Below are 26,089 nucleotides of genomic sequence, written 5' to 3'. Positions count from 1 at the left end.
TCGGGGAGCCTTGGAAAACATGTTTCCAAAGGTCTATCACCTGGGCTGAACTGTTAGGCTTTATTTATTTGCATGTTGCTCTCCGCCATTCAACTACAAACCTTGATGCAGACACTTTGGCCTCTGCATTGCTATGCCAGAACAGGACCCAGTCACAGCTGGAATTTGGGCGAGGCTCTCTTGAGTCTTTAGCTGGAAACATTGCTATCCAGTTAAGTGTGTCTTTAGTCCCCAGTTTTCTGTGTTAGTCACTGCTGACAGCTATTGAGATATGAAGGAAGTGTGCAGTCCCCTCCTAAATGGAGCAGCCATGGCATTCTTCATGCCTTTCTTTTTTCCTGGTGACTTGGAATATAATGGCTGGTGATTGGGTAGCTATCCTGGACAACAAAGTGGAACTGCAACTGAGCTGGGGTTGGTGAACAAGAAAACACTGTTGCCAGGGCACACAGTTCACAAAGTCACCATGCCAAGTCATTCTGGAACTTTTTGTTTTAGCAGAAAGTAAATTTCTTTTATCTTTAGGGTACTTTGGAATATGCAAGCAAGCCTAATCCTCATTATTACAATTATCAATAACCTATTAATAATGAGTGATTTCTTTTGAGTAAACAATTCACTGTCGTTAGATCGATAGAGATCGCAAGAAAAGTGTGCGATTTTATACTAGAAGTTCCTAGCATTATATGAGATCATCATTATTGACAGTATTCACTGAAAATTAAACATATATTTAGATAGTCACTGTTTTAGGTACCAAGAACACAAATACAATTATATTTGAAATGAAAATTATGTGTGTAGTTTTATTCTTGAAGTCATTCCAGGCATTAGGTGAACAATGACTTAGAGATAGAGAATTTGGTAACTATTGAGGCACCATTTCTGAGAGGTGGTGGCAGTTTGGATATGGTAGCAACAACAGAAACAGAGAAACACACGTGAGATACGGGATTTAGACGTGTGAGTGAGAGGGCTGTGTTGTAGTTCAGCAGTTGGGTATTTGTTCCAGCTGGTTGAGCGTGGATCCATTCATGGAGATGCGGACAGCTATGGAGAGTAGATTCTCTCTGTGGGGCATGGGTGGTGAATCATCTCTGAGGTAGGTGATGTTTAAAATGTTATGTGATAGACAAGTAGCTACGGATCTGGACTGCGCTTATAAACTGGAGAATCATGAATACACAGATGCCATGTAAAACCACAGGCTCAAGAGATAAATTAGGAATCAGGCAAAGACAGAAGAGGCCTCATAGCATGCTGTTAACACTGCAGCGTCTAGAAGAGGCCCACAGAAGTTTAGATGCCATAAATATGTTGTGGTAGCAGTTTTAAAATTCTCTAATTTTCTTTTTACAATTTGGAACCATTTCTTGAATAACAATTCTTTTTCTTTAAGGCTAAAACATAGTTTTCTCTCAAGAATATGATGTATCTGCCCTCTTCTGTAACTATTTTGATCCTTTCCAGGATTCTGTGCCTTAATTATTTCTGGCCTAGCAGCTAGATCATTGTAAGAAGTGCGCAGTAGATCTGTGGTACGGGAGAGAGAGTTGTAAAACAGATGGCTCGCTTTCGAAAGTTGTCTCTTTTCAGCATCACACAGCATTCGGGTTTGGCCATTTAATTATTTGTTTTCTAATTAGTACAGCTTTATTTCTGGCTTTGGTCATTTTTCCAGAAGTCTCCATTTTCGAGTCTCTAACATTTGTCTCTCTGAAGCCTTTGCCAAATGGATGAAAAGTGACAGATACTGAGTACTATATTGGACTCTCCTAGTTGAGTGCATGAAGTTTAGCATGCTGGCATTTTCCAAGCTTCTGAGAGGCATGACTCGTTTCTTCCTAACACTGAAGTTTCCCTTCCTGTAATTCATGTGCTGTTTGAAATTGTCTAAAGCGAGCAAGACGGTTCCCTCACTGCTTCGTACAGAGCCTGCTTTTTCTAATACCATATGCTTGGTAACAGGTTCTTTTTGAAGAGCTTTATTACACAAAAAGGTGTTTGTAGTTTAGCCTATGTATTGTGCATTTTGGAGCATGGTACGTATCTTAAAAGTATCCCAAGAAAAAGAATTGTTTCTTTTTCTATACATTTAAGTGAACAGAATTTCAAATAAACACTAAGTACCACCGTGGTTCCAAAAGCTGAATGGTACATGTGAGAAGCAGCAGCCAAGGTGACCATTGTTAGGGGCAGGGTTTGAAGAGCCCTCCTCTGACTAGGAGTGTGCTGGAATTTTCTGCCTGCTGCTTCTGCTTCTTCTGCTTCTTCTTTCCTGTCAGCATCAGATCAGGAAATGGGCACTTCTTACTAAATCTTTTTGGTGGCCTTTCATTTTCTTCAAGTCCCTAGGTCACAGGTTAATACCAAGAATTTACTTTTTTAAAACACATCTCCAGGGAATTTCCTCTGACCTCTTACATTTGAAGACAACTGGCATAAAGAGAATATATATTAGGGGAATTATTTTATTCTGTGTCTTTAAAAGGGATAGCTCCAGTTCTGAGCATTACTAGAATTTTTCTTTCAAGGGTAAATCCTTCAACATGTTTTTAATACCTGCTGCTAGGTCACAGACCCACGAGCAGTCCCCCTCTTTCCTAGAAACCCGGCCCAGGCCCCCGTGGCTCTCTCTTATGCAGGATTGGTAAGAACGGATGCTGTACTGTGGGCCTTGCAGTCTCTCCCTCCTGCAGCTCCAGGATAAATTTGTGGTCCTACCAGTTCTGCCCCTGTGCTCTTGACAAGTAGGCCAGCCTAGATCACATGGTATGGAGAACTTTGTTCTTTGGAACTGGAGGATACGTCTGTCCCTTCAGGGCCCCTGCCACACTACGCATGATGTTGTGTTGTGTGGTATTTTGTGTTCTGACAAACAAAGCTGGCCTGGAGATCAGAGGGCAGAGCTAGCCACCAGTTAACCATAGAAGCCAGGCAGTGGGGGCACATGCCTTCAATCCCAGCACTCAGGAGGTGGAGACGGGAAGTGATAAGGTGGGGTGAAGACAGGATCTCAGCCATTGTGGGATGCTGGAACCAGAGAGGGAGGAGGCAACTGGCAACAGCTCCTGCTTCTCTGCTCTTTCCGGTCTTTCCCCTGATATCTGGCTCCGGGTTTTGATTAGGATTATTAAGACTGACACTTGAGTGCTGTAGTGTAGTCCTCCTGAGGGAAGACTGTTGGCAAGGCCCTGTTGTGCTGCCTCAGGTCCCGATGCTGTGTCTTCTAACATGGCTCTCATGGTTGGGAGGCCCTCCCCTACAACGGTTCATCCTCACGGGTGGTTAGGTGTCAGCTCCTACTACAAACTATCTGTTGTTTCTCTACTGCTCAACACCGCTTTCAGGTCTAAGCCAGATAATGAAAATGGAGTCTGCAGTAAGGAACCTGCAATCTAGTCAAGCAAGCAATATATAGCATACATTGCAAGGAAGAAGACACAGGGAATTTTAAGTGGTCAGAAGTAGAGGGACAGATGTTATGAAGCCAGGAAGTTCAATCTGACAGGCAGATGAGATGCTGAAGGAAATGAACGGGGAAGGAAACCAGGGGAGTAAAGGAACTGAATCCAAGGTCAAAGAGTTTTACCTTCACTCTGTAGTGAACAATTGTGTGTGGGGCCGATTTGCAAGATGACTTATTTTAAGTAAGTCAATATCCATTTAAATATTGACCCCAATCTTAACAAGTATCATTTGACTTTACATTTTCAGCACTGTCAGGACACAAAGATTAATAACACAATCTCTTCCACAAGCCAGTTCCCATGAGTTGAAGTACGTACTTTGCTCTGTGACCACAGTCTGCAGAGGCACTAGTGACCAAAGTTCAGGGCCACTTCCAGGAGAGTCTCTCCCGCTGTGCCAGCAGGGCCCTTGTCCATTAATTTACAAACAGTTATTCAAGTTTTAGACACTAGCTTTTGACCTTTAGCCTTGATAGCCACACCCATAAGAGAATGGACATGTTACGGCACCTAACTCATTGTGGGCTACTTTTTCCTCCTGTATATTTTCATCCTAAACATTTTAGGATCCCTTCTTCCATTCTACTACATGGTTCTCTTGAATTCTAAGTTATCTTATCCATACATATGTGTGCATGTATGAATATGTTGTTGCATCCCTAATTAATGAAACTTTCAATAAAATTATGTCAGGAAGAGGCTCATAAACCAGGACACAAGATTTAGTCAGTCTTCAGTCACTGCTAATTCCTCAAAGCTGAAGGGGCCCTGTGGGCCAGTCTGGTGCCGTCTGTCTGTGGATTCTCCACATCTGACTCGTCAGGAGGAACCACACCCTGCCGCTCAGCAGTCGTGTGCAATTTGAGAATAACTGGGATAATAATTTGAGTTCATCAAAGGAAAGATAACTTTAAACCTAACATTTTATATCCATCCAAATGATCCTTGACATGAAAATAAATGTGAAAGTATTTGTAAATAAATGAGACCTCAGAGAGTCCAGCACGAGGCCCACACTTAGCACACTTGCTAGAAGTGTTAAAGGGGGCTATATGCGTGGTATCTTTACATACCCGGAGTACGGGTTATTGGTGTCTTAAGCAAAACAATAAACAATACCAAATGAGAAAAGTGTTCATAATAATCCAGAATTAAAAGTTCAGATAATATGAATATTATCTCAACATTAGGACCCCTGGGGAGGGAGTGAAAACATGGACTCTTGAAAAGACAGAAGGGCGACTGCATAGATAATGGGGTTAAATACTGAAAGAGTAAACGGAGGTACACGGGGGACAATTGAAATAACAAACTCAGATGGTAGAAACATCTCCTAGTTTAGAAATAATTATAAACAAATTGATTTAAATGCCCATTTAAAGATATATCATCAAGTTGATTTTTTTTAAAAAATCTATTTATCAGAAACACATTTGTTTTAATCTTTTACTAAATTTTTCTTTGACTATTTCCTACATGTGTGTAGGTAATGCATTCTGATTTCCTGACCTTAAAATTTCATGGGAAAACCCTAACAGAGTAAACCAATATAAAACAATTGAAAAAGTGAGACTGGGTGTGGAAATGAGCCAAGGATGCCAAGGCAGAGCAGAGACTGGCGAGGAAGTCTTTTAAAGAATAACAAAATAAACTGTTAAGAAATAAATTTACTTATTTACTTAATGTGTATAAGTGTTTTCCTGTGTGTATGTCTGTGTGCTGTGTGTATGCAGCCACATGGTGGCTCAAAACCTTTTGTAACTCTAGTTCCAGGGGCTCTGATACCTTCGTCTGGTTTCCTGGGGCATCACATGCATGTGGTGCACATACATACAAGCAGGCAAGAAGTTATGTACATAAAATAAAATAAATTTTTAATGAAAAGTATTTTTCTTATAGATTTGTAGTTCTCCATGCATTCTGAATACAAGCCCTTTGCCATCTATATATAAGCACACACGCGAATGTATATATGTGTATATAATTTTCCCTTTGTTATGTATCTTTTCTGCTTCCTAGTACTGTCTTTGGTGAAGAGTTATAACTTTGGTAAAAATTCCATGTACCATTTTTTTTTGTATACTTAATAGACTTGGCGCCCTGCACAGTAACGTTTTAGCCCCCACCCCATGGCCGTGAAGACAGCCTTCTGTGTTCCCTCAGAAGCTTTTCTGGTACTAGCCTCACATTTAGATCCTTGCTATACCGTGAGGTACTTCTCACGTGTTGTGATATAGGACTCAAGGTTCATGATTCCTCATGACAGGATAGCCAATGGCCTTGGCAATGTCATTTTGAATGAGAAAAAGTTCTAAGGTCTGAGCCTCAGTTTATCAAGTTAAAACAGCTAAAGAAATGTTCCACGTTGAATACTCACGGGTATCATTAAAATCTGAACAAGACATGGGGGAAGTGGCGGTCCCTCAGGAAGCCAGGGTGGAAGGAAGGAAGTGGATGGTGAGTTCAGTTTTCGTTTTCTACTTGTATCCTCACACCCCAGAAGTGCACCGCATTGTAACAGAGAGGATAAATGGAAGAAATTCTTTGGCTGGATTAATGATGAAAATGCATTTTTGGACAACAAGGATATAAATGCAGTTCCAGTGTACCCAAAGCCCAGGAAAAAGCATTTAGAACCACATAATAAATTAAATCACAAAAATGATTTAAATGCTCTACCTTCTAAGAGTTTAAATAGTTCTTTCTATTTTTTTTTTGTTGGAAGCAAAGACATAAAAAATCTCACTTCTGAAAGATTTCCCCCAAAGTCATTAGGTTCATTTGCTTCCTGAACACCAACACAGACAATTTGAATTGTCTTTGGTACTACATAGATTATATGTACACACATATATAAAGTAATATTGGAGATGGCATGAGCTATGCCTTCCTTTTCTTGTGAAGTGGAAGAAGCTGATTCAGGGGAAAGCATGGAGAGGATTAGTACAAATCCTTGCTCAGGCAGACTGAGGGTCCCGAAACTGATTCCTCAAGCCATCGCTGTTCACATCGGAAAGCCTCCTGTGCTCCAGGTGTGATGCCCCGTCTGAAGAGTGTTGGTGTGAAGGCTCAGCTTTACCGCTGACTAGAAACTCTGGGCTGCAGTTGGAGGTGCACCTCTGAAATACAGTCATTCCCGGGCTCCTACCTCCTGCAGGCCAGGAGCACCAACACTAGCCTCATCCACTCGTTTGCTGCTACACTTGTGAGAAATCAAGGGACCAACTGTGTTCATCATGAAGCAGCAAACTGAAGCCTATCTTAGTGGCTGCTGTTGCCATCCAGGCCATCATGGTGATTGATCATTCAGTGCTTATGTGGCTCTCTACAGTCTGCACATGCTTTTTCCTGCTGCTTACATTGCTAATTAGTTCTATGAAATCTGTGGCATTGTGTATTAAGAGGTCGCTTGTTTGTTCCCGGCTCCTTACCCCCAAGTAACCACACAGAAACTGTATTAATTAAATCACTGCTTGGCTCATTAGCTCTAGCTTCTTATTGGCTAATTCTTACATATTGATTTAACCCATCTCCATTAATCTGTGTATCACCATGTGGCAGTGGCTTACTAGCAAAGTTTTGGCATCTATCTCTGGTGGGGCTACATGGCTTCTCTCTGACTCCACCCTTCTTTCTCCCAGCATTCAGTTTAGTTTTCCCTGCCTAGCTCTGTTCTACCTTATCAGGCCAAGCCAGTTTCATTATTAACCAATGGTATTCACAGCATACAGAGGGGATCCCACATCAGCGTTGCCCGTGGTAAATGGTTTAAATGGTGAACAAAGCAGGAAGATTAACATTTTACCCTCTTTCCTCTCACACTACACAAATAGGTTCATAGTCTGTAAACTGCTCTTTTCCCCTTAATATATATTGGAAAGATTCTCCTAAGAATGTACAATGTTGTATCTTAAACTATGGATATTCTATAATTTTGCAAATTTCCCCCTATAGCACGAGATATGTAAATTGTTTTCATATCTTTCCTGTTAAAATCAGTGACTCAGTAAATGTTCTCATAAATATAGTTTTGTGCATTATATTATGTTAGCATATCTATAGAGTAAGTTCTGAATGATGGGATCACTGGTCAGAGAGACTACATGTTACACATTTTGATAGGTTATCAATAGTTTGCCTGCTGTAGGAAGAAAGTAAATATGGCTCTTTGGGTCTGGAGTAAGGACTCAGCAGTTAAGAGTGCTCATCCAACACCCACATTGGGCAACTCACAGCTGCCTGTACCCCTAGCTCCCGGAACTCCAGTGCCCTCTTCTAGACTCTGTTGGACTTTAGAAACCTGCGCGCGCGTGTGCGTGTGTGCGCGCATACGCGCGCGCACACACACACACACACACACACACACACACACACACACACACACCTAAAAATAAATCTTTAAAGAAAGAAATAGAAGCCGGGCGGTGGTGGCACACGCCTTTAATCCCAGCACTCGGGAGGCAGAAACAGGCGAATCTCTGAGTTCGAGGCCAGCCTGGTCTACAAGAGCTAGTTCCAGGACAGGCTCTAGAAACTACAGGGAAACCCTGTCTCGAAAAACCAAAAAAAAAAAAAAAAAAGAAAGAAAGAAATAGAATTTGATTGCACCCTCACAAACACAGGTTATCACATTTTAATTTATTCAAACTGTTATGTAAAAATCAATACTTCAGTTTTTGGACTGGGCTTTATTAATTTTGTAAAGTTGATTATCCTTTTAAATGCTTTTAATAAAGTGTTTCTTTTTTGTCAAAAAATTTATTCCTAGTAACATCACTAATGGAAATGTCCTAGCTGTTTTCAAAAGTAGGAACTGACAAGAAGCCGAAGTTCCAGAGTGTTCTCCAGCTTTGCCGATTTTATTTTCTCACATTTTACTGCAGCTTACATGTCTAGTTCATGAAAAGTCCTTGTTAAACATGCACTATTTACAGAATAATGATAGGTACTCTTTGAAAGTCAGACTTCATTAGATGAGGGAATACCACCTAGTCTCCATTTGTGGGGCTAGCCACTAAGGCAAAGAATCAAAGCCTTTGCAATGACCAAATGATCATTGCTTCTCTGTGAGTACACACCCCTGCCTAGTTTTTCCATACTAAAACATATTAGCCTGTTGACTGTGCAGTGGAAATACTCCAACCCAAAAGGTCTCTACTTGGGGTAACCTCCAGTTATCAAATGGTCACTGCTTCCTCGGAAGTGAAGAGTTCAGTGTCTGACCTGGATTCAGCCAGCAAAGAGAATTCCTCAGCTAGCACTGCCGCGCTGAGGTGACATGCAATCTAGTGCCTGCTGGTAGTTCTAGCCCATTTCATTTGTTTCTTCAGCTGGTTAGTTTGTTTGTAGTTTGTTAGACTGGAACACCCATAGCTATAGACCATCACTTACTGCTTAGTCTACGTATCTGATGCAATTTCTTCTTCAACTGCTAACAAGCAGGAAGTGATAGCCCGTGAATGGGCTTTAGACACAGACAGCATGGACTCCACTTCCCAGTGTCCAAGTGTCCAAGCTTGCTAGCACAAGTGAGTACTGGAGGCAAGGAGTTAACTTTCTAAGTAGTGGAGTGTTTGTGATGATGATTCTGTTTTAGATCCTTTTCCCTTCCTCACAATCTCTTTGGATTTGGAAATAGGGCAATTTCTTTGAGTACAAAGATGCTATCACCATATAGTGTTAGCCATTGAGCTCTTGGGTAGGCTTATAGACAATCCCGGACACTTGAAAGCTCCCTAGAGATAAGGATTTAAGAGAATGTAGGTGATCCTTACTCTACGTTATAACACAGGGATGTAAAACGACAGCATAGGGTGAAACTCTGCAAAACGATCTTAACTAATTGGGGAAAAAAATCTATGTCCAAACATCTCTGTTAAAACCCTAAATATAAAAACTCTCTGCTCATTGTAGATGTACATAAAGGTGAAATAAATTCAGGCCAATGTACATATCATACATTATAGGATTTTAGAGATGTGACGATGGAGAGCTTGGTGGTGGTGTTGGTAAGCGTTCATGACGGCAAGCTTGGTGGTGGTGGTGGTAAGCGTTCATGACGGCAAGCTTGGTGGTGGTGGTGGTAAGCGTTCACCAGTATTGGTTTGTGTAGTCCAGCCTTCTTGCCCTAGCAGTGACCTTATGGACTGAGGGTCAGTGTTGAGTCTGGCAAACTCGCCTGCTGTTTGCTGCATTTTATCTGTTTCCAGATTGTATTCTTGTGCTTTCTGAGACTTCTCTGGGAGTTCTCTGTAGGCATCCTTCCTCAGCAGCGTTTCCATCCTTTCTGGTACTTGCCAAATTTGTATCTTCTACTTCCTTTGGCTGCAGATGAGGAAGTGTCAGGGTCCCCATCACAAACTATTTCTTCTGCTATTCTACCTCTGTCTGATTCAAATTTTACTCTTAGTATCAACATTTTCTTTGCTACACTTGTATCTTTGGTGACTAATTCCCTGGAGACAAGGAGACAGGTGGATGAACTGACCAGCAGATAACTAGCACCCAGGAACAAATACACTTTGAAAGAAGTGAGCCAATTGATCATTGATTGTGTTGGGCCCCTGTTAGGTGTGGGCTGCCAACCCAGCAGTGAGGTTTGCAGTTTATATAATGACATTTCATATACCATGGTGTGTGAAGTCTGAGCTGTGCTCTCGAGAGACTGATGCTGTTAGTTAAATCGTGATAACTAAATATTTGCTCATCAGGACTTTGCAAAGCAAAGATTGGTATAATAAGCTGCTGTCATACTATGCAGCTCACATGTGAACTCCACCATGGCTATTGTCTGTTTGGGCATGGTCATGTGCAGACGGGCTCGTCTTGCTAAGGTGTCTGTGAGGTGATTTACAGGGTACAAGCATTCACTTTGTTCTCCCTGTCAGGATAGGCTGCATGTCCTGTGATAAAGAATGAATTCCAAGTCCCACCGCTTAGTATCTTCCATTGCAAATTGCCTGGCAGGACTAGGAGTTGTTTTGTTCTTAGTCAGGGCTAAGAGAGGCTCCAGATCTTTGTGGGTACCTGGTTGGTGCGGGGAGTGTGATGAATTATGTAGTATCTCCCAAAATGTGCCATCTAAAAGTGACATATTTATTCTGACAAAGTCACAAATCCTGTTCAGAGAGAGTAGAGGGGTGAAATCCACAGTATCCAAAGAGTTAACCTGGGGATATTTATTTGGACAGGACTGAGGTTTTAGACTGTTATGTTGGCTTGTATCTTTGCTAATGAGAGAATTAAATTAAGCCCAAGATGTTCATATCCAAAGTCTAGGAGCCTGGGAACTGTGGGTTCTGACGGAAGTCAGGATGAATCTAAGAGGTTGCAAAACCTGGAGGCCAGAACTCAATCCAATGAGCGCTCCAAGGCGATCGAGATTTCAGATGGCTCTAGTCTCCCTTGGCTGCTGCCTCAGCTCAGTGTGTGCTCCAGCTCTAATGGCACCTAACAGAGGTGACTTTTAAATTGGGCCTTGAAGGTGGTGTAGGCCATGGTTGTCAGAAAGGGAAGATAAATCAGGGGGCAGAGGAGACATGAGCACAGCCAGTATAGAGTACGCAGATGCTAGGAAAAAGGTAAGGGTCTGAACTCCTAGGAGGCAGAACAGAAGAGCTTGGGACTCAGTCTCCTAATGATCTCTTGTTATTGCTATTCTGTTCTTGATGCTGATCTATTTTTAACCATGACTATATTAAACTCAATAAATCCTCCACAGTATATTTAGATGACTGCCCTTAATGTTCCCTGTCTCATGGTTTTATGTGTCATTACAGTGTAACACTTAAATCTACCTACATACAAAGACTACTTAGAATTGCTACATACCTGTGGTCTCTTTTTAACCTAAAGGTAATCCAAACATCCTCTCCAAATGTTCTCTGACAGTTTGAATTAGAATAAAAAAGCATTAAATCAAGCAGGCGCCATTTCAGCTTACATCTATGTGTCTTGGACATTCAATGGGGGTATTTGGGAGATAGACTTAGTGTGTCATGGCCAGTTTTGGTTTGATACAATCTTAGCTGGGATAGGAACAGCACACTGAGCAAGTTATAGCCAAATGGTCACATTATATAGAAACATTCCAGGCAAGAGCTTTCAAATTGATGATCTATATTCTTAGACACAGTGCTTACCTAACTAACTCAGTGTGGATGTTTTTCTAGACATTTGGTGTTCTGTAGACTCACCTTCAGTGTTGCCCCCATTAACTTTTGGGTAGTGTCTTACCAGCTTCTTAAGAACAGTGCTACCGGGGTCTTGGCTGCCACAGCATTGTCATGTTGTGTCCTTGGCACAAGTGGGCTACATTTACTGCTTGACGGCTTGAGAGTGGTTTCCTCCAACCTCATTCCCATCATAAGTGATGCTTATATCCGTGAGCCACTTGAAGCAGGGAGTGTGCTCCAACAGACGCTGAAAGTTTTGCTTCTTGCTTAGCTTTATAATTTTTCCATATGACTATCACTGATTTGGGGAGAACATTTAAGAAATTTTAAGAAATTTTCAATTATCTGAAGTGTTTATAACAAACATTTGTTTTTAATATTAGGGCAATACATTTTCTTCAGTGAGACCAACCAATGTATTAGAAATGATGAAAGAATGGAAAAATAACCCTGAAAGTGATGAAGACAACACGACTGCTGAGAAGACGAAGCAGCCTGCGAAAGAAAAGTTGAAAAGTGGCCAAGTCAGGGGAAAGGTCCTTGACGCCAATGACAGTCCATCTGCAAAGGCGGCAAAGCAGGTAGGGAGAAGCACCGTGGCAGGCTCCGCTGCTCAGCACTCGCTCACGGGGACCTTTGTGCAGCTCCATCATTTCTCTGTTAGTTGCTAACAAAGACCTGCATCTCTCAGCAGGTAAGGTCTTTCTGCCTTCTAAGCCATGCCATTTAGCAGCAGGGCCTCGTATTTAAGATCAGTGGCTGTTTGGAGTGGGGGCGTCGGCTTTTCTTTGTGAGAGAATGCATGCAGATTGAACTTCCCTAATCTGAACATCCAGCAATTTCAGATGAAGGACACTCAGACTGCAGTAAGTGCTGTAGGCCTTGGGGCCTTACTAGTCTCTGCAATGAGTCCTCAGCTCTGATGGAGCAGCATGGACACGGCACAGCCAGCCATGAGTGAACGTGACTTCATTCCAGCTAAGCCTTTTCTGATGAAGCAGATGGTATGCCAGATTTCACCCATGGCTCCAAATTAATAAGTTTGTACTCTCCCCAGCTGTAGATGGAGCGGCCGGGCTGCGTCCCGCCACCCAGCTAGCTTTACACCCGAAATAATCACACGGAAACTGTATTCTTTTAATCACTGCCTGGCTCATTAGTTTCAGCCTCTTATTGGCTAATTAACCCATATTTAGTAATCCGTGTAGCACCACGAGGTGGTCGCTTACCAGGAGAGATCTTAACCTGCATCCATCTCGGAGAGGAGAGGCATGGCGACTGTCCGAGCCATCTACCTCACTTCCTTCTTCCTGTTCTGTCTACTCCACTCACCTAAGGGCTGGCCTATTAAATGGGCCAAGGCAGTTTCTTTATTAACGAATGAAATCAACACAAACAGAAGACTCTCCCACATCACCCAGCTATAGAATTTACAATTGGCTTAGGTACTATATGCAAAGGGTAGGTAATATACAATTATTTGTATATTGTTTCATAAAGTCCCAATCATAGGTTTGTCATGTTACCTGATTAGATCTGAATATTTTCATGTCTGTGGCAGGGTTTTGTTAACATTTGGTTCTAGGTTATAGTCTATTAACTGGATCTCTGTTGTCAGGGTTTTCTGCCCTGCCCTATTCCCACAGAAGTTAAGTCCCAAAGAAATCACACAGAGGTCTTCATTAATCATAAACTGATTGGCCCATTAGTTCAGGCTTCTTATTAACTCTTATAACTTATATTAACCCATTATTCTTATCTATGTTAGCCACATGGCTCGGTACCTTTTTCAGTGAGGCACTCACATCTTCCTTCTTCTGTGTCTGGGCAAGACTGCCGAGGAATGGGCTTCCTCCTTTCCAGAATTCTCCTCTACTTCCTGTCTGGTTGTCCTGCCTATACTTCCTGCCTGGCTACTGGCCAATCAGCATTTATTTAAAACATAATTTACAGAATACAGAATTGTCCAGATGGTTTGCCCAGAGAACCCCTTCCCTATTTTTTATATTTGTCAATATGTTTTCTTTTTCTGTTTGGGTTTGCTCTCCTCTGTCTGTGTCCTATTTAAACTCTGCATCCTGTGCTCCAGATAGTCCAGATTTCTTCTTTTTCTGTTGCTTTCCAGTTTCCTGTAGCCATCAGATAGTCAGCGCACAAGGAGACTGTCCAGGTGGGCTCTGACCCATGCCTGGGAATGTGTGATACTGCTGGACCCACTCCCAGCCAAGATTTCTGCCAGAACCTTGCAGAAGGGGCCTGGGAGAGTAACTGCCTGGCTGGGAAGTTCTGCGTCTACTGCATAGTAAATGCCTGGATAAGAAGCTTAGCATAGTGACTTAGATTGTGTGAAAGAATCACACTTTTACGATAATGTAAACATAAGCTTATTGAATTCCCTTCTTGTTTCATCTGACAACAACTCCTACATTGCTTAGCACAATGTGTATTTTATATTCTCTTTAAAAAGTTATATCCTTAAACTCATGTTTACATTTCTTTTTGTTGAACATAGTTTGAAGATTTTCTGTGTGCCAACACAGCAGCATACACACAGTTACACATATACACATCCATGATACAGTATTTGGCATGTTGGTGTAATGCATAGACGCATGCATCTATACGTACACATATACAAATATACACACTGCACATATTTATGGGGTGCTGGGTTAGATCTGTCTTTATTAATGAATGTGATATAAAATCTGCTTGTGGGTCAAGTGTACCCCATCTCCTTTTCCATTTCTCTGTCATGCTTTCTTCTCTATCCCAGTCATCCTGCAAATCGCGGGCTAATGTGACCTGTTCTGGTCTTGGTTACTTCTCCTAAGGAAGAAAGGGATTAGAATGCGAGTTTTGTCACCTGTTACCAGGCTCCCGGCATCAGTGAGCAAGGGCTGGGCCATGGCAGCGCTGGAATGGAAGCTTATGGCTGCCGACAGTGGAGGTTGTCATTACTCCAGGTAATGATGTAGCCTGCTGGCAAAGCTGGGTGCGTCCTAGAGGAGGTGGGCATTCTTCCAGCCTTGCTTCCCTAGAAGGCAGGCCTCTAGCAAGCCTCTCTCTGTACTCCAAGTCTGCCCAGTGTCAGGAAAGCCCTCCCAGTGAATTCTCTGAGCATCATAGTGTCATGTGGCCACAAAGACCACTCCAGACCCTTCCCTGTTTAATTAATAACCAGGAACTGGGAATTTAAACAGTTCTTTCTGAGGCTGCAAAGAGAGGAGCACTACCAAAGCTGTGAATTACAGTTTACAGCTGCTGGTTCTGTCACACCCGAGAGTTTAAACAGTGTTCTCCACTGTAGACAGAGATCCAAATAATCACACAGACACTGTACTAATTACAACTGTTCAGCCAATGACTCAGACATATTTCTAGCTAGCTCTTGAATCTTGAATTAACCCATTTCTATTAATCTGTGTATTGCCACAAAGCTGTGGCTTACTGGGCAAGGTTCTAGCATCTGTCTACTTCAGAAACTACATGGCATCTCTCTGACTCTGCCTACTCTCTATATATCTCTGTTCAGATTTTCCACTTGCCTTTATTGTGCCCTGCCATATGCTGAAGCAGCTTTATTCACAAACCATTAAAGCAACACAGTTACAGAAGGACATGCCACATCACCCATGACTCCAAAAGCCACCTTCAGACTCCCCAAGGGAGTAACAAGACTACCATCATGGCCAGAAGTGCATTTTGTGCCCAGCCTGATTAGCAGCAGTTGCCCACCCAGCAGCTCAGCCTAACTATAGAGCACAACCAATTCAATTGTCTTGTTAGAAAGCAGAATAAAGCCAGTAAAAAGGTAGCAATGTAGCCATCTAAAGATCTTGAAAGCAAACTCTGTTGGTCAGTGACTTTGCCAGTGGGGGTGGCCACCATCATAATATAGACTGTGAAGTTTCCAAAGTGCCCAAAGGAGCCAAGGTAGCTGCTTCTGCAAACATGAAGGCCTACTGATAGAACATGGGATTACAGAGACAGTAGGTCACCAGTCAGTGGTGGCACACATCTTTAATCCCAGCACTTGAGTGGCAGAAGCAGTCAGATCTCTAAGTTCAAGGCCAGCCTGGTCTACAGAGTGATTTTCAAGACAGCCAGTGCTACATAGAGAAACACTGTCTCAAAACACAAAACATCAGCATCAGCAGCAACAACAACAACACAAAGACAGCATATCACCACAACCTCCAATAAAACCACAATGGACACAAAAGAAAGGGAGAACTATGCTATATCAGAAAAGAGAATTTATAATACCTCTTAAGAGTTCATTGAACTCAAGAATACATAGATAAAAAATTAAATGAAATTTGAAAATAGTGCACAAACAAAAATAACAGTTTTGCAAAAGCAATCAAGAAAGAAAAGAAGGGACAACCGGGAATGAGTGGGGGAGAGGCTGAGAGAGAATCTAAACAATGGATTAAGAATATAATGGGTCAAGTAAAATGCAATAGAAGCTTTATTAGCTCAAAATGAGTAACAGTGAGATTGAAGACAAAACATTTGAAATTGGTCAGTCCAATATCAGAGATAGAGATTTTGAGACATAGATAGATAGATAGATAGATAGATAGATAGATAGATAGATAGATAGATAGGTAGATAGATAGACGATAGATAGATAGATAGATAGATAGATAGATAGATAGATAGATAGATAGATAGATAGATAGATGAGTATGGAAAAAGTTTTAGAAAATGTGGGCTACCATCAAGAGACCTAACCTATCTATAATAGAAATTAAAGAAGGTGAAGATAGAGAAATAGAGCAAAATTCTTATTTAAAGAAATATAGGACGAGGACCAGTGTGATGGTTGCACACCTTTAATCTCAACACTCTGTGAGTTCAAGGCCAGCCTGGTCTACAAATCAAGTTTCAGGCCAGCTAGGTATATATAATGAGACTCTGTCTCAAAAATAAATACATAATTTTTTAAAGTATTGAGAGGAATTTTCCATAATCTGAGGAAAAAGCCACATTCAAAGGAAGTTCACATACCTGTACTCAAATAGAATGCAAAGAGGAGCTCCCTGTGTCACAGAAAAAAGACACTACCAGACATCATGACAAAGAAAAATTCCAAAAAGGACCAGCATAGAAAAGAAATCATGCCATACAATTATAGAATCCTGCAGGCCAGGAGAGACAGGCTGATACTGTCAAAATGCTGAAAGGGAGAACTACCAAACAGGAATGTCATTCCTGGAAAAGCTGTGCTTTAGAAGTGAAGAAGAGAGATGACTCCTAGGCAGGTGAACGCTGAGGGAGTTCATTAACATCGGCTAAGTCATATCTTGCAAAAATGCCGAAGAGAAGTCTTCAAATTAAAAGGACACTAATGTCTAACACAAAAAATATCTGAAGATGCAAAATTCACAGGTCAAAGCAAAAATTCACATACTCCCACACCTGAAAACCCAACCAGCCAAGCAAAGCACGGCTATAAAACAAACCACTTATATTCCATGTGGGAATGTTAGAAGACAAAGCACAGGTAGTTACAATAACTGGTAGCAAAGAGATGTAAATACAGACATCAGAAGATGAAAATGTGGGGACAACAGAGTTTAAATGTAGGATAGTTTTTCTCTGAGCAATGTTAAAGTTGTTTAGAATAGCCTATTGGAACTTTATTTCGTGAGTTACATTTTTTTTCTTTTTTCTTTTTTTGGTTTTTCGAGACAGGATTTCTCTGCAGCTTTTTTAGAGCCTGTCCTGGAACTAGCTCTTGTAGACCAGGCTGGCCTCGAACTCACAGAGATCCGCCTGCCTCTGCCTCCCGAGTGCTGGGATTAAAGGCGTGCGCCACCACCGCCCGGCTACATTTTTTTTTTTTTGAGACCCGGTTTCTCTGTAGCTTTGGGAGTTACTTTTCTTATTCCTTCCAGTAGATATCTGAAACAATAGAAGTCGCTAGAGGCTTATTTTGGTTTCTGGCTCAGGGGATACAGTCTGTCACAGCAGGGCAGGGACAGCAGCTGAGGTGCTTTGCTGCTGACTGGTCAGATTATGGCAACCCATAGACAGTTCACAGAGCTGGACCAAAACCAGAGGGGATGAAACTTTCAAGCCCTCTTCTTCAGTAGCCTGCTTTCACCATGGAGCCTAGCTTCTGAAGGCTCAGTAGCCTCCTAGAACAGCAGCAGCACCCAGAGACCAAGTCAGTGTTCAAACAAACCAGCCTGTGTGGAACAGTTCAGACCCAAACTGTAGCAGATGTGTTTGCTAAGCCCCATAGTAACCACAGAATAAAACATGTAATAAATACAAAATAGAATTGAGAGAGAACTAAAGTATAATAATACAGAAAAATCACTTACCTGCAAAAGAAGTAGCTGACAGAGGAAGAAAGGTATACAGAGTCTATAAAACATAGAAATCCAGCAAAAGAAAAAAAATGGCAGGTTTCTTCTGTCAAGTTGCCTATAATGTAAGAAATCAAGTTCTCCAAGGAAAAGGCCCAGGGCACACTGAACTAAAGCACAAAGGCATGCACACAAATACGATCCAAATATATGCAAGAGCTTTCTCCACCATCTAGGACCACACAAGTTACAACGGCATAGATGGAAACGTTGGACCCTGAAGAGCGGGAGTGGCCAGAGTTCTGTGGGGAAGCAGACTGCCAGTCGGCTGTGCCCGTGGCAGAGGTAGCAGGCAGCGGTCGGTCAGCACAACATGCTGTAGTGATTGTAAGTGTACGTGCTCTCAGCAAGCATGGGGCACGGTGATGCACAAAACAAGCATCAGAAGACCAAAGGAGAGAGGCACCGGTGCAATAATGGTGAACGATGGTATAGCGCTACTTTCCTAATAAAATAGTTGATAGATAAATCAAATGGAAAAACAATGTATCGAAGCTCACAGGATACACCAACAACAAGAGACACAGTCAGTGTATTCAACACACCCAAAAGTGGAGATGTGAAGTCAACAGCCTAACGGTGCATCTCAAGGAACTATAAAAAAAAAAAAAAGAAAGGAAAAAAATAGTAGACATCAGAGCATAAATTGCAAAAGCAGTATTAGATATCAGTGAAAGAGTTATTCTTCTGAAAGGCAAAATAGGCACGTCTCTAGCTGGAGTAAGAAAAAGAGAAAACTCGAAGTCTGAGATGAAAATGGGGACGCTCCAGTTGACACGGCAGAGGCACAGGGGCTTACCGGAGACCCCTGTGAACTGCTGTGGCTCACCCGAGACCACTGTGAACTGCTGTGGCTCACCCGAGACCATTGTGAGCTGCTGTGGCTCACTTGAGACCATTGTGAACAGCTGGATACAGAAGAGTTAGCAGAGCAACAAAACATGGGTAAATTCCCAGACCACACAAACTACCAAAATGAATCATTAAATATTCAGAAAGCCTGATGACAAGAACAAAATCAAGTCAGTAATAAAAGTCTTCCATAAAAGAGCAAATCCCAGGATCCAATGTCTTTGTTGCTGCATTATATCACACATTACAGAGAAATTAATATCAGTTCTTCACAAAAATTCAACAAAATGGAAGATGAGAGAAACCTTCCAGACTTATTCTCTGAGGTCAACCTTTGCCTAATACTCAAGACAAGTGGGGTGCAGCATAAAAATAAAGCCACAGGCCAAGTCCCCGTGAGCAGCAGATGGAAAAGCCAACTGAATCGTAAGGAGTGAAAGTAACAGCACTTAGCAAAGACCTTTCACCATATCAAGGGTTCATCTCAGTGATACGAGAATTGTCCAACACATACAGTTCTGTGAATATTGTGCATGATATTAAAATAATCAATCACATAACAAATAATCATTTTATAGATACAGAAAGATCATTCAGCAAAAATCAACATAGTTTTGTGATTTAAAACCTCTTTCTAAGTTGAATATAATAGGAGTACATGCAGCACACTAAAGGGAATATGTGAAACACCAAATGAGGAAAACCAGGCACTGTTCTAAGAACGGGAACAAGACAAGGGTGCCCACTTCTGCTGAAATGGCGCTGGAGCCCGAGCCCGAGTTCCTAGGGAAAAGAAAAAAGGGCATCCAAAACAGAAGGGAGCAAGTCCAAGTGCCTATTTGCAGATGCCATGACCTTGTTTATCGAAAATGCTAGGACGCTCCACGCTGGGAATCAGAAGCACACAGCAAATGCCACTGGTTTGCAGGTAGGAGTCACTACAGCAGAAGAGAAGCCACCCCTTGAACTGGGTGATGGGAAGGTGGTCAAGAGACTTTGGGAAGCGGAACAGAGAGCAGAAAAGCCTGCCCCAGAACCAGTAGTGTGATAGGGGGTGGGGATAGAGGTAAAAGAAGTAAACGAGAGAAACTCACAAGATAGAGTTAGCACTGACTGGCCTCTTTACTATGCGGAAATGAAGGCTTAAAGGCTAGAGATGGCTTGGTGGTTAGGTGCACTTGCTGCTCTGCTGAGAGCCAAGTTTGGTTTCTAGCACCACGTGGTAGTTCACAACTGCCTGTAACTCTGGTTCCTGGAGATCTAACATATTCTTCCGGCTCTGCAGGCATCAGGCACACACATAGTAGACATGCAGGCAAAAGACACATACATAAGATACATCTAAACAAAACAAAATAAAAACAAAACCCAGAAGTGCAGGCTAACCATTTAAGGGAGAGATTCACTGTGGACATGTGATTTGCATACTGGTCAGGGGGATGTCCTTTTGATACAACATCCCCTGCAGTGTAAGGAAGCCTGCTAGGAGGTCCTATCTGAGCATGATGCTTGGGAGTCAAAGGTTCCTATATTTTCTCCATCTCCAGGAACTTATAAACTGATCCAGGGAGTGATGGCCAAGGGAGAAGTAAGTACTTTGAAAGCGCCTTGTAGTGGGAAGTCAGATGTGACACAGAAGGGAACAAAGATCCCTTGCCCTCTAGGGCCATCTATTTGGGAACTTGATTGGGCAGGCTCAGAAGGAGCCATTGCAAGTAATTATATGTGATAACTAAATTTCAGAACAGTAGTCAGAAAATTGACGGTGCCATGTGGGACCCACCACTGTCCCCCATTTAATGTGGATGGTTGCAGCCCCTTACACACACCTCATCCCTGTGCAGCCATAGGAATATGTGCAGAGAAAACAAAACAAAAGAGAGCTACTGGTGCAGGTCTACCTTCCCCCCAGCCAGGACACTTGCTTGTGGGTTGTAGCGGCAATGCCCCAAAACAAAGAAGGAAAAGACAAGTGGAACTCGGCCTCTAGAAAGGGCTCCTTAGCACAAACAGAAGCTTTATACCTCCCATAGTATATACTTGACCTCAGTACTGGAAAGAGAGCCTGTGAATTTTTGTTTCTGTTTGTTTGGTTAACCATACCTGCTTACTTTGAATATTTATGTCTAAAGTTTTTCTCTTATTTCACAATTTAATTTTAATACACTTCCGTTCTTAAATTCTTTCCATTCACCCTTTAGAAACACCTTTAATTGTGTTGTTCCCTCTTTGCTTTTTTCCCCGTTTGTTGTTTTATTCTTTTTCTGTTTTTTTTTTCGTTTTTGCATCTTTAAGTAAATCTTCTCTCTTTTCCTTTCTCATCTACCTTTCATTGTTTTCTTTTTAGATTCTTCTTTCCCTCCCTGTCTTAACTCCTTATTAATTGGTATCTTTTTTTAGTTTATTCTATGCTATTTTTGCCCCCTCTCATTTATTGTTATTGGTGTTGTGGCAGACACTTATTTTTAAACAATGATTACATATTTGATTTGTTGATACATTATGACTGTCACTGCAGTTTGTGTACTTCTTTCTGAGTGGCACTGGTGACTGAGCTTAGCACCTAGAGAATTTTAAGTCGAGTTTATTGCTAAGCTTACTCAACCCAGCTGTGACAAACCCCAGTCCAGCTATGATTTAATCCCATCTGAACTGTGGCAAATACTCTAATTTAAAAATTCAAAAGATTAAAACTCACAGACAGTGACTTAACCCCAGTATGAAAATCTCAATGTAGAAATATAGAAAATATGAAAAACCAAGGCAACATAAGCCCCCACCCCACAATTGGAATCTAATGATACTGACAATGGTAGACCACTACACAAAGAATTTATAACATGAACTTAAAATCAACAAATTCAAGGAGAATATGATGGGGTTAGGGAGGTGGCTAGGAGGACGGTTCAGTTGATATGATGTTTGCAAAGTAATTGCCTTGCAAGCACAAGAATTTGAGTTCAATCTCCAGAACCCACACTGGAAAGAAAGGAAGGAAAAAGGAAGAGAGGGAGAGAGGGAGAGGGAGGGAGGGAAGGAGGGAGGGAAGGAGGAGAAAAGGAAGGAAGGAAGGGAAGGCAGCCAGGCATGATGCCTTTTGCTTGTGATTCAGGCATTAGAAAAGAGAGACAGATGGTTCCCTGAAATTCGCTGTTCAGCCAACTAGCCAAGATTACTTGGCAAGTTCTAGGCCAATGAGAAATCCTATCTTTAATTAAAAAAAAGAGGAATAGGAAAAAGAAGAAAAAGAAAAAGTAGACAGCACGTGAAAATAGCATCCAGAGCTGTTCTTTGGACTCCACATGTGTGTACACACAGAGAAAATATGGATGAGATAAGAAAATTTCGTATATTAAAGAGCAATTCATAAAGAGAGACTCTAGAAAAAAATCATGTAAACGTCTTGGAAATGAAAACTCCTATAAATAAAATAAAAGGTTGAGCTACAAGTCTCACCAGTGACTGGATCAAAGGGAAGAATATCAAGGCTTGAAGGAAGATTTATGAATTAGAACATTCAGACAGTATTACAATAAAATAAATTATAAACAGAACATGAAAGAACTTTGAGATATGATTAAAAAGCAAGCTTAGGAATCTTGGCATAGACTCAGATACAGAGATACAAAATAATGATATAGAAAATCTATTCAATGAAATGGTAGTGTAAATTTTCCCAAGTTGGGGGCAACATATGTATATTCAGACACAGAAAGTATTAAGAACACCAAACAGGCATGACCATAAAAGAACTTCCCCATGTCATATTCTACTTCAAATGCCAGGACTACAAAGAGGTGAGAACTTCCAGGTTGCTTATAAAGGTGAACATGTTAGAGTAACACAAATATCCAATAAGAAACTCTAAAGGCCAGGAAGCTAGAACATAATGTATTCCAAACTCTACAAAAATTAACTCAACCTACTTTATTATATCTGTCAAAATTATCCTTCAGGGTGCAAAGAGAAACAAAAGCCTTCTGGGCATAAGCTAAAGTTGTTCATGACCACTGAGTCAGAATTGCAGATGATACTTACAGAATCTTACACATAGAAGAGGGAGATAAACACATTATTAGAGCATGGGCAAGAATCAATTCAGTTGGAACAACAGATAAACAAATTAGAAGAATTAGGAAAGAATAAAGCATTAGGAAAACAATAAAAATGCCAAGAACTTGTAAATACTTTCCAATAATAACCTTAGATGTCCAATTAAAATCCTTAGTTATCCAATTAAAAAACAAGAAGTAGCTGAATAGATTTAAAAAAAATAAGACCCAACTCTTGACTGTCTGCAAGAAACCCATCCTGTGGAATATTCCATGTATTTATTAAAAGTAAAAGAATAGAAAATAATGTTTCAAGCAAATGAAACTCAAAGCAAACAGAAATATTTATACAAATAAATGATAAATAGATAGGCAAACATCAGTCAGAAGAGGCAAAGAAGGTCATTGCATATTGACAAAGGGAACAGTTCACTAAAGAGAACGTGATGATTGTAAACATATCTAAAAATATGTACAAAATTTCATAAGACAAACATAACTGGACCTAAAGAGAAAGATGCACTCTCATACAACAATAGTAGAAAATTTCAGTATCCACTCTCACCAGTGTATTGGTTCCTGGGACAGAAAAAACAGTGCTATCAGAGCTGACCTACACTGTGGGTCTAAAGGACTTGCTAAACATCTACAAATATTCGATCCAATGAATGCAGAGTACACATTCTTCTTAGAAATTCATGGAAATTCTACCACACAGAATATATTGTAGGATATAAATAAGTTTGAACAAGTGCAAACAAGTTGAAGTAACTCACTGTTATCAGTGATTGATTTGATAATATTTGAATGAAATTAGAAATTGACAGCTATAGCAATTACAGAAACTACAAGGATAAATGGAGACTGAACAGTATACTCTGAATGGTGTATGAGTCATTGAAGAAATCAAGGGGAAGATGAAAAATTGCTAGAATTAAATGGAAACAAAAACATAGCATACCTGAATGTTTAGGATACAATGAAAACAGTTCTAAGAAGAAAGTTATAGGTATGAGTGGCTACACTTAAAAAAAATTGAGCAAATCTCAAATAAATAACCTATTGATACATCTAGAGGTCTTAGAAAAAAATGAAAGCAAGCCAAAACGAAAACCAGTAAAGGAAACAAATTATAAAACTTACCTTAGAAACTAATGAAACGGAAACTAAAAGAATAGTGCAAAAGAACCAGTAAGCAAAGAGAAACCAAGGAAAACCCTTAGCCAAACAAAAGAACAAAGGCCCAAGTTAGTAAGATTAGGATGGAAAGGAGTTAAACAGACAGTGTGAACTGGAGCGATTGCTCAGTGGTTAAGAAGAGCACTTGCTGATTTTCTGGTGGGCCAGAGTTCAATTCCCTGCTCCAGCATGGTGCCTCACAACTCCAGTCCTAAGCTATCAGATGCCCTGTTCTAGCCTCCGTAGATACCAGGCTTGTACGTGGAGCAAAGATGTGCATTCAGGCAAACTTCCCATATACATAAGATAACAAGTTTAATGAAAAATACCACCGAAACCCAGAAGTCTCTTGGGGATTATTTTTAAGTAATATTCCAATCAATTGAAAAGTCTAGATGAATTGAACAAATTTCTGGGTAAATATGATCCTCCAAGATCAAACCAAAATGACATATAACCCTCCTATAGGAGCTAACAATGAGACTGAAGGAGTAAAGTCCTCTTATCAATGAGAAATCCTGGACCAGACCCTTAGAAGTCAAGTGACACCAATGTTTTTCATGCTATTTTATAAACGAGAAAGGAAAAGAATTCTGGAAGACTCATTATATGAGCAAATATTACTCTTCATATCAAAACTGGATAAGGGTGTAATTAAAACAATGACAGAGCAGTATCCTTGATGAACGTAGTTTACAAATATTCAATAAAATCCTGATTAGTCAAATTAAACAACACACTAAAAAAGATCATAGTCATGATGGAGTTTGTCTCATTCCAGAGGTGTAAGGATTGTTTAACATGTACAAGTCAACAAATGTCATATGGCACATGAACAGAATGGGGGGATTACATGATAATCTCAATAGATTTGTTTAAAAAAATACTTTGACAAAATTCAATATCCTTTCATCATGAAAGCCTAGGAAAATATAGAAATAAATAGGATAGATGTATAGTCAACCTTCTACTGCATAGAGAAAGTTGAAGCCATTCACATGAAGTCAAGAATAAAACCTTGTCTCAACTTTCACACTCTTGTTTAATACAATGTTTGTACTCTTAGCCAGAGCAATTAGGCACGGGAAAAGCATCTAAAGGGCTATAAATAGGAAAGCGGGGATTCAAATTATCCCTGTTTGCAGCTGATACCCTCCTGTACTAAAAGACTTGAAAGGAGTTAGATTTGATAAACAATTTCAGCAATAAAAATCAGTAGCTTTTCTGTATACCATAACAGACTTTCTAAAAAAAAGAACTAGGAATACAATTCTGTTCACAATAGCCTAAATCTATAATACCTAGGAATAAACCTAGCCAAGGAGGTGAAAGACTTCTATAATGAAAAAATACACTAAGAAAGAAATCAAAGACACTGGAGAGATGTTCCATTTTCATGACTGGAAAAATTGATATTGTTAAAACGATCTCATCGTTGAAAGCAGTCTCTGTACTCAATTCAGCCTACAGCAACATTCCACTAACATTCTCCACGGAAGCCAAATGCAATCCAATCCCAAAAGATAGAGTCACTAAAGGAATCCTAAACAAAGAGTAATGTTAGCAGAATTACAATATCTGGTTTCTAATTACACTGCAAAGCCATACTGAATAAAACAGCATGTTCACAGCTCAGAAATAGGCATGTAGACAAATTGATAAGTAGAGGTCCCAGACATAAGCCCATTGAGGTGCAGCCCCTGGTTTCTAACAGGTGCTCCAAAATCACAATGTAGAAAAGGCAGCCTCTAATAACAGGGCTCGTAAAACTCAATATCCATATATTGGAGAATGAAACTAGATCTGTGTCTTACCCCGTGCAAACCAACTCAATGTAAGGCTTGAAACCTGTGGTTGAAAACATAGGAAAACACTTAAAGACAGGGCTGGGGCTGTAACTCAGTAGGGCGCCTGTACTAACTCCAGGTCTCCTTCCTCAGTGCCACATTGACTGTCGTGGAAGCTCATATCTATGTCTC

At 40.8% G+C, this 26,089-nt stretch overlaps 1 protein-coding gene across 1 annotated transcript in view; it reads left to right on the top strand.

The window, feature by feature from the left end:
- Stk33 (serine/threonine kinase 33) overlaps nucleotides 1-26,089 on the top strand; it is a 72,658-nt gene that overhangs the window by 25,217 nt on the left and 21,352 nt on the right. Inside the window, exons 11-12 of the mRNA XM_038345260.1 lie at nucleotides 12,028-12,152; nucleotides 12,201-12,225. Of these exons, the coding sequence (XP_038201188.1) occupies nucleotides 12,028-12,152; nucleotides 12,201-12,225 (150 nt within the window). The remainder of the gene's footprint in view (nucleotides 1-12,027; nucleotides 12,153-12,200; nucleotides 12,226-26,089) is intronic.

This window comes from Arvicola amphibius, chromosome 1 (assembly GCF_903992535.2).
Source record: "Arvicola amphibius chromosome 1, mArvAmp1.2, whole genome shotgun sequence".
Taxonomy (NCBI): domain Eukaryota; kingdom Metazoa; phylum Chordata; class Mammalia; order Rodentia; family Cricetidae; genus Arvicola; species Arvicola amphibius.
Note: the sequence above shows the minus strand (reverse complement) of the source record. Positions and strands in the feature narration are given on the sequence as shown.